The sequence below is a fragment of the Plutella xylostella genome, chromosome 23, assembly GCF_932276165.1.
Source record: "Plutella xylostella chromosome 23, ilPluXylo3.1, whole genome shotgun sequence".
NCBI lineage: Eukaryota > Metazoa > Arthropoda > Insecta > Lepidoptera > Plutellidae > Plutella > Plutella xylostella.
The window spans coordinates 4,435,084-4,449,006 of NC_064003.1; the positions used below are offsets into that span (position 1 = coordinate 4,435,084).

Consider the following 13,923-nt stretch of genomic DNA (forward strand, 5'->3'; position numbering starts at 1 on the left):
TATAATTTTTCATCTGCTATGTATAAATGTGCTAATGATAAGGAACCAATGCCGCAATAGTCAAATTGTATCAGCATAACAACTGTCTCATGATATTTCTTCACTAAAATACTAACAAAATTTTGTATCTATAGTACTTATGTATGTATGAATTTAGGTATATTATAAGTAGTTAGGTAGTAGGTACACCGCCCTCAAATTTCTTTACTTTTATTTCTGTATGTTTAAGGTTACCTGTAAGAGATCGCTCTTAGAGATAAGGACGCCTATTGTTCATTTTTCCTAGTTTATAAGTTCTCTTTGTATGTTTTAATTTGTGGTGACCAATAAAGATATTCTATTCTAAATTACGATTAAACCTATTCTATTCGTTCATCAGGTTTCCTAGAGAAGAACGCGTACGGCGGCCTAGAAGACTACCTGAAGCTGCTGGAGGCGCGGCTCACGGCCGAGGCGGAGGGCGGCGCGCCCGCCAAGCGCAAGGGACGCCGGCGCCGCAGGGCTGTCTGTTAGTATATGATGCATACTTACTTAGTTACTTGCATGTTATACAGGGTGATGCAAAAAGGGTAAAAAAAAAATCGCGAATTTCCAAATTCTGATTTGAGTTTCGGGCTTAGATATACCATGCTGCACATGTAGGTTTCGGCTTAGTGTACCAATTTTGCAACACCCTGTATAAAGAACACTAGGTTATTACTTACTAACTGTTAAATACCCCATCATAAATCCGTTGACTGTAGGTGTAGACTCTAAATTGATAAAGAGCCAAGCGCAAAGGGACGCCGGCGGCGTAGGGCTGTCTGTTAGTATATGATGCATACTTACTTACTTGCTATATGGATATCACACTAGATTATTACTTGCTAACTGTTAAATACCGCATCATAAATCCGTTGACTGTATATAGGTGTAGACTCTAATTTAATAAAGAGCCAAGCGCAAGGGACGCCGGCGCCGCAGGGCTGTCTGTTAGTATACGAAGCATACTTGCTTGAATGCTTTATGTGTAGCACTACGTCGCTTTGAAGGCCAATTAGTCCAAACCACATTTTTTCTGAGGCTTAGAATTATTGTCAACCGTAGACTTTAATCGATTCTGAATCATTTGCTATACCTAACTCATTTCTTCACAAAATTTGTGGGTTAGACTAGTTGACCTCCAAGGCGACGACTAGCTTTTAACTTACTATTAACCGCAGCTAGTTTGTCGACTCTAAAGGCGGATATGCACAGCTGTAACGTAACCCGCATTGAAAGAGTTTCCATGGTGTTAACGCCTCGTGCGCGCATGAAGAAAGCATTTCAACTGAGCGAATTGCATGCTACGATACAGCAGTGTGTATCCTCCTGATTTGATAAAGATATCCCGATAGTAAGTTTATTTTCAAAGTAACATACACATATCTAACAACCGTCATCATTATCAGTCCGTAATTGTTTCCCTAGGCCTCTCCCAAGGAGCGCCCCTCCACTCTGTCCTCAGCCCCCCGCGCCCCGCCCCGGCCGGCTACCTGTATAAGTTCGCCGGTCCAGCGGGCACGAGGGCCTCCCACGCTACGCTACGTCAGTAAACTTTAACTTCGCATGCTTTGTAGCACCCAACGACACTTCTCATTTGATGAATAATACTAAATGAATGTAACTAAACATAAACAGTCCCACCTACAGCGTCGACGGTAGAGCCGATTCTTCCCACGGCGGTGAAGGCTAGCTACATAGAGGCGGGGGCCTCGCGGCGGAGCGGCAGCGGCGGGCTTGTGGCAGCCCTAATCCTGCTGCTTCTACTGAATGCAGTGTTGTACTGGCGGCTGTATCATGCGACGCCGCAGCCCACGCTGTCGCCCAATGATTTGCATAACAGGTGAGTTAGGGCTGCCACTTTTGATGTCTAATGTGGTGATTCCGTGATAAAAAGTAACTAAAAGTAAATAGATAGATAATAAAAAGTAGCACTGTAACTAGTAATGAAGGCATCATCCACGACCCGTCACTCTTGTAATTTGCGTTTTCATCTTGTCATCTGCATGTAATATTTGTACAATAAAGGTTAAATAAAATAAAGATATGCTTTCTGTAATTTGGTTCATTATATGTAGTAACCGCCAGAGGTGCTGCTGGTTAAGTGTGTTCTAACTTTTTAGTTTGCCGGAAATTAATGTTCAGTTTCTAAGTTATTATGATTTATAACTCTATGTATCCTATCCTTCAATTATGACCGTATGTACATTCCAGGATTAGTTCCCTGAGTGAGTCCCAGATGGCGGACTGGTTCAAAGTTTTTTATTTGCCCAAAAGTAATGTTCAGTTTTTAAGTTATCATGATTTATTGAACGCTCTCCTATCTATTCTCTCTCTCTCTTTTCTGGTTCTCCTATCCTACCTAACTTATGCTTAAATTATGATCGTACTATGTACATTCCAGAATGAGTTCCCTGAGCGACTCTCAGATGGCAGACTCGTTCAAACTTTTTTATTTGCCCAAAATTAATGTTCAGTTTTTAAGTTATTATGATTTATTGACCGCTATGTAGGTACTCCTCGGTAATCTGTTAATAATGACCGTATCTACATTCCAGGATGAGCTCCCTGAGCGAGTCCCAGATGGCGGACTGGTCGAACCTGCTGGAGCGGCACACGCGGCGGCAGCGCTCGCAGCTGCTGGCGTGGCGCGACGCGCTGGACCGCGCCGTGGCGCACCTCGCGCAGGTAACGTGTAGCCCGCCTAGTGACTAGTGTGCTGGAGCGACAGTAACGTGTAGCCCGCCTAGTGACTAGTGTACTGGGGGACAAGAGCAAGAGCACACGGTGTGTTGCGGCGCCTCACCGCAGAGATTTCGTCGTTTCAGTGGACACACGAGCGGAGCGCCGCCGCAACGTTGTTATGTCCCAGCGGCGCCGTAGCAGCGTTGGACAGTCTGTTAAGCTGCGTACACACCGGGCCAACGATGGATATTTATCATACATAATACAGGGCAGATTGCAGAAACGAAGGCCAACGCAACCCGTTCGTTGGCCTTCGTTGGGCCGGTCTGTACGCAGCTTTAATGTGTGTCCTTCCTTGTGACGCAACACAACTGAGCGGTGCCGCTCCTACGTCGCAACGCATTCAACCCTCCCCGCCTCGTCTTGGTGGTTGCAAGTCCGGTGCGGCGCCGGTACGCATCGTGTGCATGCCACGGATATTTCTATGTAAAACGACTCAGCGACACCAATCCGGCGCCGCCGCAACGCATCGTGTCTCTTGCCCTAAGGGCGTATAGATAGGCAGGTACACGTAGAGTTGGGTAGTAAAAACGTCTGTCAGTTAAAAAGTTTGTCTACAACCGTAGTAGGAAACCTTAGGTCCAGCTCTGAGGTTTGTCACCGCTACATCAGTCAGTACTTAACGATCTATCGACGGTTCGCCATACTCACACTTGCTATTCATCCCCAGACGGAGCAGGCGTTGACGAAGCTGCTGGAGACCATCAAGCCGTCGCTCGAGAGAGCCCAGAGGGACGCCTCGGACGACCACGGACAAGAGCTCTGAGCGATAGGTATTGTAGAGTTCGTGCGTCGCGGTACCTCAGAATAATCTATCTTAGACTCTGCGATTGCAAATCAAATTAACGTAGGTATATTTTATGTACTGAAGGACCTATGTAAAGCGTTGTTTGCGGGTCAATTACGCTGATATTGAGAATGGTGTACTTTGGCTATACCTATTCAGTTTAAAAAAATGTTATTCGTAGTTCTGATTGGCTGTAAAGGTATGACGTAGCTTCTAAAAATGAAAAAAATACGGTGTTTGGGAGATCATAGCAATTTAGATATTCCGTATCATACATTCGTAGGTTAGTAAATAGTTTTGTTCCTGGCAAAATGTTCTTCCAAAGCACCTGAAAATTTAAAATCTTTACACTCTTGTACCATTTCTAGTGCCCATAGCATAACCTAGGCAGCATTTTGCATGCATTGAATATAAATGAGGTATTCGCGACGCGAACATTAATCTGATCGAGGTTTTCAGTCTGCTTAAAAAATCAAGATATTGCATTTTTAGAGCCCATAGAACAGAATACACCTCGTTGTTCCTAAAATAACTAGGTACCATTATCTAATTGTTAGCGAAATGTATGGACTCACATCCATACTTCAATTTAAACTATTCATAAACCTAATTTTTTTTATAAATGGATCCACATTGAAAACCTCACAGACCCCCACTGTGATACAACTAGGTACATTAATTTTAATTAAATTAATTTACGAATTATGACTATACTTACATGTAATTACTTTCATTTTATATAATTTACTGCGAACGCGTTATATTGTGTATATTATGTTGCAATTTTAGTTTGAAATAATCACTGCCAAAGATGTACGTAAGTTGTGATGAACTTACACTTACACCAGCTAATTCATTTACCACATTTTTTCATTGTCTTTGAGCACAGAGCTTAGTTATTATTTTATTCAATTACTCACTATCAAATCAAATATTCACTAAAATTATAAATATAACCTAACATTGTGTAGAAATTGCCAAAATCTAAAGAAATATTGAGTGTAATTAAAGGTGGAGGTGGTTTTATTACGTTTTGGTACTAATCAACATTCTTATTCAAAACCTTTATAATAAAAAATCTATAGATACGTAAATACGTGTACGCATTTACTACATAGTTAATGTGCGTAATGTTAGCTGCTGTGGACCGGTACAAAAATAGTGTAGCCATGATATCTGCTACTTTCTTTTACTTTTCATCATTTCCTTTAATACTTTTTGTTCAGATTTACATTAACACAAATTTATAATTAGGCATCAGGGTTTTAGTAAATTAGTCAATGTATGTACCTAACCCATTATTTTATTCTTCCCATAAAATACCTCACAAATAAAATATATATATTTAAAAAATAATGTATAAAATATTTATTTATATGGTATAGTTGTACTTAATTGTTAAGCGTACTTGAGTAGAGTACTTTAATCATTCGATTTTACAGCAATATTTGCATTTCTGTTGTAAATAAATTGAGTTGTGATAAATGGCGTTATACCTAAGTAATCATTCGCTAAGGATTATATTTAATTTTAAATACTTCGTACATTAAGTTCAATGTAAAATAAAATCTAGTGGTATGTATGGTAAATGCAGTTATATTATAATTGGTGCTTTATTTTTGGTTTTAGGTTAATGTTTTGAATTAAGATTTTGTCAAGGTAATAAAATATAATTTATTATAAAATATAAATTTGTTTTACGATTCATGAAATCAGTTCCTTCGGAAAGGTCACTGAACTGTAGATATAAAAGAACAACATAGATTTTCAAAACACTTTTTATGGTGTTTCCCACTTTGGAAGGTTTTTTCTTCATTTATAATTATTTAAACTTAAACCTATTAGCATAAGGAGCATTTCTTAAACAAATTAATATGCATAATTATGATAATTCTGGCCCTAGCACAGGGCGCTATTAAGACGTGACGAGTTCTCCGTCACGCTCGCTCTTGAGACTGCGCAATGTGAGCGCGATGCAAAACTCTTGTCATGTCTTAATGCGCCCCGTACTAGCCCATCTGAGTTACAAAACTGTAAATCTCTTATAAACGCTTGGTTGTCGTGAAATTCGAAATTGCATCCGCGTCGGCATTCCAAACTGACAAATACAGTCAATTTTCGTTTTAGATCTCAATATATCATTAGTGAAAATCGGTGATTTTTTAATACCTTATACGCACTGGCATTATTACTTTTCTTAATTTTTTTATTTAAAAACATATTTTTAGATGTTACTAAATCAATCGATATTACTTTAGTATCGCCTGAAATAGATAGATGTAAGTATATAAATTATCGATGTCTGGTGTTTTGAGAGTAAATGCTGTATTTTAAACTTACATTTGCCTTTTATTTAAATGTCATCCTGAAATCCATTACATCGATCCACCCCAGACGGCGAATCAAATTTGTTTACACTTTGGTAGGCAGATCTCTACAGTTAGTATGATATCTTGATAAGCGCCCCTGTCGGTAACGTTCGAAATTAATGTAACGCATATCTAATTTCCTATCGACAATTTTACTGTCAATTTTTTTTTAAGATTGGAAGAAAAAAAGAACATTAAAACAAGTCAATAATTTAAAAAATATTTATTGTAAAAATCCACTTACCCTGTTATTTTTGCACTTAAATAATCGCATTATTACTTCAGGTTTTCGCCGCTCACCGCCTCTAGATCGGGAAAAAAAACTTTTTTGGATAAAGGATTCGCAAGGAAGTGAAAACTTTTGCAAGATTGCATTTATAGGATTTGAAACTAATAAAGCAATACACATTTTATCAACAATAAGCTGGCCAGGCTTAATGCAATAAAATATGCATGGTTGAATGTTATTCCAATGCATGGCAGTTCGGGTTACTGCATATATTTGGAAATTGCGAAACAGATAAATTCACCCATAATAAAATTCCACCCTATATAGATTAATTAGTAATCATGCATTATTTCAATAAATTAACGTACTTGTTCTTTTGATAAGAAAAAAAATACCGATATCTAATTAAATTGCTATCAACAACGAAAGCAAAACGGCAACCTTCAAAAAGCAATCTTGCAAAACGAAACCCCAATACTCACCCAACCCAAACCCCAAGAGAAAATAAAACCACGATAATACTTCAACACCGTGTCAAGATTTATTGAAAAATCCGTCATACACGGCAGTCAAAGTGACTTATGCTAGTGACGTCAGAGTAGTTTATTTGTCGTCGTCCTTGAAGACCATGGTGCGATGGCACTTGCCGCAGTAGTGGCGGTCCTCCATCACGGCCATGAACACGCCCGCGCCGCACTGCTCGCTGGTGCACTCGCGACGCAGACGGTGGATCTTGCCATTCTCATCAACCTGGACAAGAGAGGAAATATTGGTTGAGTATGGGAAAAATCGCAAGTTTGTGGTGTCTCTTCTAGGAAACTACAAAGATTTTATTTTTTTAAATAAGGTCGGTTGAACATTCCCATTGGGGTTCTTAGTATTACTTCGGGGGAAATTCCTTTTACAAGTTTTAAAATGAGCTATTGTTTACTATAAAGAGAGCCCATTCTGCTTCAAATGTTATTCGGAAAAACATCCTTTTCCGTTAAGTTATAAAATAACATACCAATGCCAGTAGATAATAAAGTTACAAAATTGGCTAACATTAATGAAGAACGAAATTACATCTTAACAAATCGATAGCTATAAAAGCTATTTGAATAATAAATGAATGGCACAGCTGTTTAAACATCTAATCGGACAGGATCGAACATGTACCAATTATTATAGAAAACATGAGTGACTAAATGCGTACCGGATCGCTTGTGAATCACAAAAGCGATTAGGGGAATGAGATATGAAAACATGATGGGTCTGACAACAGATATTTAATTTTATCCGCCAAATCCAAGCAGGACCAAACATGCCAACATGCATGACACATGCACTCCAAATTCCTTCACGCCATTTACGCTGGAGTCTAAAATAAATAAACCTACGCGAAGCTGCAAGTTGCGACCAGTTCGTATGTCACTTGGGAATGTATGAATAAATAATGATCAGATCTTTATGACTGACCAGGAGCTTTGAAAGCCCCTTCAGTGACTTGGCATTTAGCACCACTTGGCTAATAAAAGACCCCCATGAGTTGTGCTAAACAAACTCGTTGCATTCGAGAGTTGTCGAGTGAGAGCCGTCGCCGCGAGTCGAGACATGTTGGTGGCGATGACCTGACGAGACGAGGAAAAAGGCAACAACCTAGGACTTGCATTTGCAAGATGTTAGATAGATAAATGGGCATTCATGTTTCTGACTAGAAATTTAGTCAATGATCTCAGAAACAAGTTTTATGCCCGGCTGCCGTCGTCGCCGTAATCATATCGACAGGCAACAGCCTAGGACTTGCATTTACAAAATGTAGATAAGTAGTTAGATAGATAGATGGGCATTCATGTTTCTGACTAGAAATTTAGTTTTATGCCAGGCTGCCGTCGCCGTAATCATATCGACAATAATCCTATCTGTTGTTGGATGGATACTTTAGTTTTACAAAAAACTAACGAACCAGACATTATGTTAATCGGTACATCGAATTCAACCAGATGAGTCGTGGAAACTTAGCTAAATAAAGCTACATTTACCTCCTTGCATACGACGACGCCTATTTCCTGAAACGCTTACAAAAACGAGTTACGTAGGTATATGCCAGCTCACCTTGTAGAACCTGAGCACGGCGAGCTTGACCTTCTTCTTCTTGTGCTTGATCTTCTTGGGCGTGGAGTAGTTCTTCTTCTTGCGCTTCTTGGCGCCTCCGCGCAGACGCAGCACGAGGTGCAGGGTCGACTCCTTCTGGATATTGTAGTCGGAGAGCGTGCGACCATCCTCCAGCTGCTTGCCGGCGAAGATCAGACTGGAAGATAGGAAGGATCGAAGTTTAGTTGTGTGAAATGTGCGAGCATAAATTGTCTTATTTCCTAATCATTTATTGCATCCATAAGTTTTACAGGTGTTTCTGAAATTATTTTCGAGTTTCTTCAAGAAACCAGAAGAAGAAAATTTTATGAGACTAGGGTAATAAGTGTAGTCTTGAGTGTCTTGACTCATCATTTAATAAAGATAAATGGTTATAACCTTTGCAAATCTAAAAACAGTGTTCTGGTGTTCTTGGAAAGATAGTAAAATTCCATTGACGATTGACGATATAGGTAGGTATATTCCAGTAGTGGCATTTCATGATTGTGGTGTATAGTATGATATTTTGTAATAATAATAACTCACCGCTGCTGATCCGGGGGGATTCCCTCCTTGTCCTGGATCTTGGCTTTGACATTCTCGATAGTATCCGAGGGTTCGACCTCAAGGGTGATGGTCTTACCCGTTAGGGTTTTGACGAAGATCTGCATGATGAGGCCTGGTGATCAAGATTTATTGCAAATTAGTGAATGTGATAATGATAAGAGGTGTGGTGCTATACGATGGGGAACTACTTTTCATAATTTTTATAATAAGTACCTACACGATGAATGAGTAAGGTTCCTGGCTTCCTGCGCCCTTATCCCGTAAAGCCATTATGCAAGTAATAAAATAACAACATCTAGATCTCACATCACCTATGACAAAAAAATGGAAGACAGCTGAATCATACATTTTAGTTGAGTGAGAAAAAACAATTTTTATTGTATGGAAAAGCTCATTTTTCTAATGGGAGGCAGTTTAGACCTTGGGGATATGCACAAAGGTTCCATTCGATAGAACCAGGTGCAAATAATACACCCCACAGAGAATAGAATGGGAGGTATCAGATTAAATTTTACCCTGTATAGTTTTGCATACATCACAGGCTCCTAAGAAACTTTACATGCTTCTGGAAATTATTATGGCTTATCTTTTAACTAGCTCTTTGACATTTAGCTTCTAAAAGAAACATTAGCATGTAATGTACAAAACCATTCAAAATCAGGATGGAATTGGTATGGGTGTAAGTAGGTACTACCTATAATTAATAACTACATGAAACACACTTAAGTATTCAATGAGTGACCTAAGACTACTATAGAGGCAGGAAATAAAAGAATCAAGTACGGTAGGAATTTTTATTAAGATCAAATTAAAAATAAGGTACATTTTTTACAATACAGACTATTATCAATTTTACACCAGAAGTACAGCATTTATACAGCCATCATTTTCTGGGTTGTTGGTCACTTGTGCGTACTTCCCCCAAACAACCTTACCAGCTTGAGTCACAAGACCGAGCTCGGAAATATTTACTTCTATCACAGTTCCTTTAGTTATGACCCCCAAGCTAGTGTACATCTGTGAGCTTGGGTTCTTCTTTACCCCAATGATGGGCAGACAGAATGTGGCCTTCAGCTCAGGGTGTGTCACATGAGCTTTCTTGAACCGGAGGGCCATCGGTCGGATAAATCTCTCAAACTTGGGAGGTTTCCTGGTGAAGTTCTCACCAACAAATGTGACTTTAGTGACCATTCGCTTCCATGCTTTCCGCTTTGTCTTGCCAGACTTGAGAACTTTGAAGACTTCAGCGTCAGCCTGTGCTCTTACTTTAGGTATCGGGACATCCCATTTGCCAGCTTTTTCCTTACGTTTCTGTTTGATCATATTAGAGAGTACTTTAGCCCTGGACTGCACATCTCTGTCCAGAAGGTAGACGGGTAGTGCACCCTCTGCAACCTTTTCTGTATTTTGTTTGACATTTTTCTCCTCGTGGGCCTTGATTTTCTTTTTCATCTGAATCTTTTCATTGCGGCGCTCCTTGTTGAAGATCTTGGCCTTGATTCCACGTAGTTTCTGCGCCTTCTCGGCCCGCTTGTGCGGCTCACGGGCCTCGCGCTTGCGTTTCCTCTCCTCATAGTCGAGTCTCCTACCGTACAACTTTTGGTGACGCTCAATATATTCGTTCTGTGGCATATTGGTTGCTTAATCGGCAACTACAACAAAATATCTTAGATTACTCTTTCGATGGTGCAATACGGCGGCCGACAATGTGCGAAAACATAACCTCTTCGACAATCTTGACTATGAATGTGGCATTGATAAATATTTAAAAACACACTGATGTAATGTTGAATACACGTTAACTGTGTAGTATTGGATAATAATCAACAGATTCAAAGGAATTACCCCAAAATATTGAAGAAGTTCTCGTTTAAGCGTCTCCACGTGTTGACTTTTGAATTAGAGGTTTCACGCACGAAAATAGTACACGGCTTTAAAATATATAATATAAATACGAATATTCAAGAAACAACTGTTAAAAACAGAAGATTTATCGCTTTTTATCGAATTTTGAAATAAAAATTAACAAAGCTCACCTTATGCCGACACCATGCAACACGGAAAAGGAAACTAATTTTGGGGTTGCCAACTTCAATGAAACGTCAACTGTCAATACTGTCATAATGTCTTGACTCTATTGCTCTTTACGGCACTCCTACAATCTTCAAGGATCCCAAATTTCAAAGGGTTTAGCATGGTTCGTCGGAATAGATTAAGCCATGGAAGTAATAAGTACTGCCGACGCGGCCAACGCGGCCGACGCGGCCGACGCCGACGATTCAAAAAGAAGGTACAGGTAAAACTATAAAGTCCTGAAAACGGAAGTGGATACCGTATTTAATGAATTTTATTTTTACAACGTATGTAAATGTAAATGTAAAGTAAATAACTGACAATGATAAAAATTATTTGCGAAATCGCACTCTTTATAGTCTTTATTGTCATGACTGTATATTATAGTTGGACTGTAGGCTTTCATGAAGAAGAGTGCTGAGGTGACGCAAAAGGTGCTTGCCATATCAAAAAATATATATAAAAAACCATAGATTCTAGAACAGTACAAATAAGGTTTTTTGTCTTTGTCTTGTAAAGGCAAAGCTGCATACTGCTATCCTGTTGTCACATTAGTGCGCAATTTCCTGTGTGTAGATATATTACAAATGTTACCACATTCATGAAAATACCCAAAATCATGTGTAATGTCAGCATTGGTGGTAATATTATAGTTATTAAAATTACCTAAAATTAAAAGAGCTTGACATAAAAAAGAGTCAGTTATTAGCTTAACTATAAAGTAAATGGGTATGAAATATTTGGTTGGCAGCTACAGTCAAGAAGCATTTTAAATATATATTATATTAGCCACAATATATTGAGGTTCTAAGCTTTCTTTAAATTGGGCGTGATTTTCGGGCTACCCAACACAAGGCTTTTATAAATTAACAAATATCAGAAAAGATAATGTCCATGGTCATAAAAAATATACTCGGTGTGATATTAAAAAAAAAACATAAGTAGTCTTATTTCTTGTCCATCCCATATTAGATGGGATAATTTCGAAGTAAGGCAGTCTAATGAGTCTTTAGTGAACTGAAATTATTAAAAAGTACTTATGTAGATACAGCAATATTTTTTTCAGCACATAGTTATAACTTCTTTTTCCTTTAAATTTTATTTTCATAGGTACGTAGTATTTAGTGGTTAAAAAAAATAGTATAGTGTACAAAAAAAGACATTAAGGGCGTCTTGCACAACAAAGTTAAATAAAATTAAATCTATGACCTCTTGCTCTGACATTATGCTGTTAGAGCAAGAGAAAAACTATTTAATTTTATTTAACTTTGTTGTGCAAGACGCCCTAAATATATACAACATAATATTTTGGTATCACAACAACCTACCGAACTAATGTATAGAATTTTTATTCGCCTAAAATATACAATTATTTGTTTTGTATCAATATCCGGAATCCATCTTGAGTCAAGCGAGTGTCTTTCCGCTTACAGTCGGCCTAGCATTTCCTCTCTCGTACAGTGGCGCCATCTTACCGGTGTTGTTGCCGGAACTGTCATGACGCACTTGGCCTGCTTGATTCTGATTTTTCGTCATTATAGCGTCGTGTTTCGCGCCGTGAACATCGGTCTAGCTTAAATAATCACGTCGCTCCAAATAATTATTTTAAAAAATAAAATAAAATTTAAATAATCTTCTCTCTGTAAGCAATGGAGAACGAAAATAGTGCAGTTGAAAGTGAAAAAAGTGCAGTTGAAAGTGTTAAATCGTCCCGGAAAAGGAGTGCTTCACCAAGCTCTAGTGAGGACACTAGCGCTTCTACATCCGAGAGTGACTCCAGCCGAAGAAAATCAAGAAAAGTAAGGAAGCGGGACGCAGTGAGTAATAATGTACATGTTGAATTTTTATCACAACAAGTGGCCTTCCTGACAAATTTGATTTCTCAAAATTATGCGGCTAATCCGGTTTCCGGAGCATGTACAAATGTCACAAATACCGGAAACGCAGCCGAAAAAACGGTACAAATTTCAAACGAAAAAACGGTACAAAACTCGAACGATTTAGAATTGCGTGGCCCAACGGAAAGTAGTGATAAAATTGAAATATCGGAATTTTCGACAACAGTGAAGGACCCTATTTATCCTAAAGCTTCTGACCCTCACCTAAGCAGACTATCACAGTTGCAAAGATTTAAAAATGATGATTGGTACGCAATAAGATTCTCCGAGACACAAAAGAAATATGTAGCCTCACCGGGTTTTGTCGAGCTTAGCGTAAATGATGAGCTTAAACGATTAGAAGGTGCGGCAATACGTGACGACCCTCGTTCTCATCTCTTGGAAAGAACATTTGCCGGTCTAACAAACGCAATTTTAACGCAAAAAGATGAGTTACAAAGGTCGTTACAAATGTTAGTGGATTGGTCAAATGCCGCTGAAACAAATTTAACATCTACAACTTTGTTTGCGAAGATAAAAGAATTGTTTGCTAAAGATTCTGCGTACAGTAAAGTTTCTGATGATTTATCCCAAGTAGTTTGTGGCCGACGCGCAGATTTAATAAATACACGACGGGAAGCTATTCTACGACAAATCCCGGATGATTATCATCGTGATGTACTTCAAAAAATCCCACCGACACCTCAACATCTATTTGATTGCGATTTAATACAAAGTTATTTGCAAAAAATTGGGGGGGTGGATAAATTAATGACGCATTCACGTCCATCAGTGCATCAAAATAACTTCAAGGATAACCTGTACCAAAGATCCAAACCTTCTACTAGTAGACAAAACGACGAATCATTTTTTCGAAATACCCCCGCAAAGAAAACAAAAACGTCTAATAATCGATCCGGTCAGTCCTATCGCGGAAAAAATGGAAACAAGAATAATCAAAAGGGGAAGAAGCCTCGATCTCGTACTCCCCCGAGAGGCAAGCGTTCACAATGACTCTCAACACTTTCGAGGCGGCTGTCTGCAGCAATTTCAATCTGCATGGATAAGGTTAGGTGCACCGGACAGAATCTGCAGGTTACTAAGTGGAGCCCCAATTCCTTTTATACTAAAGCCACCTCTAAT

General features: G+C 38.9%; 3 protein-coding genes across 9 annotated transcripts in view; 1 reads left to right on the forward strand and 2 right to left on the reverse strand.

The window, feature by feature from the left end:
- Positions 1-3,716, forward strand: part of LOC105381541 (protein Aster-B) — a 32,437-nt gene extending 28,721 nt beyond the window's left edge. For 3 of the 6 annotated variants that reach the window (XM_048629657.1, XM_048629659.1, XM_048629661.1), the window contains 5 exons: positions 380-508; positions 1,450-1,566; positions 1,672-1,864; positions 2,580-2,709; positions 3,437-3,715. In XM_048629657.1, coding sequence (XP_048485614.1) covers positions 380-508; positions 1,450-1,566; positions 1,672-1,864; positions 2,580-2,709; positions 3,437-3,532 — 665 coding nt within the window. In that variant the 3' untranslated portion in view covers positions 3,533-3,715. Of the gene's footprint in view, positions 1-379; positions 509-1,449; positions 1,567-1,659; positions 1,865-2,579; positions 2,710-3,436 lie in introns of all 6 variants that reach the window. The other 3 variants (XM_048629656.1, XM_048629660.1, XM_048629658.1) reach the window with 3 other exon arrangements.
- A 2,954-nt stretch (positions 3,717-6,670) lies between these two features.
- LOC105381543 (ubiquitin-40S ribosomal protein S27a-like) lies at positions 6,671-10,950 on the reverse strand. Its single transcript, XM_011551295.3, has 4 exons — positions 10,867-10,950; positions 8,810-8,942; positions 8,246-8,441; positions 6,671-6,901 (listed from the first exon to the last, which is right to left on the reverse strand). The coding sequence occupies exons 2-4, from the start codon at positions 8,932-8,934 to the stop codon at positions 6,755-6,757; spliced, it is 468 nt and encodes a 155-aa protein (XP_011549597.1). The 5' UTR covers positions 8,935-8,942; positions 10,867-10,950; the 3' UTR covers positions 6,671-6,754.
- LOC119690285 (ribosome biogenesis protein NSA2 homolog) lies at positions 9,611-10,943 on the reverse strand. Of its 2 annotated transcripts, none has more exons than XM_048629662.1 (2): positions 10,867-10,943; positions 9,611-10,482 (listed from the first exon to the last, which is right to left on the reverse strand). In XM_048629662.1, the coding sequence occupies exon 2, from the start codon at positions 10,460-10,462 to the stop codon at positions 9,683-9,685; it is 780 nt and encodes a 259-aa protein (XP_048485619.1). In that variant the 5' UTR covers positions 10,463-10,482; positions 10,867-10,943; the 3' UTR covers positions 9,611-9,682. The 2 variants fall into 2 exon arrangements, with proteins under 2 accessions (XP_048485619.1, XP_048485620.1); XM_048629663.1 differs by lacking the exon at positions 10,867-10,943 and adding an exon at positions 10,676-10,838.
- Positions 10,951-13,923: the final 2,973 nt, after the last annotated feature.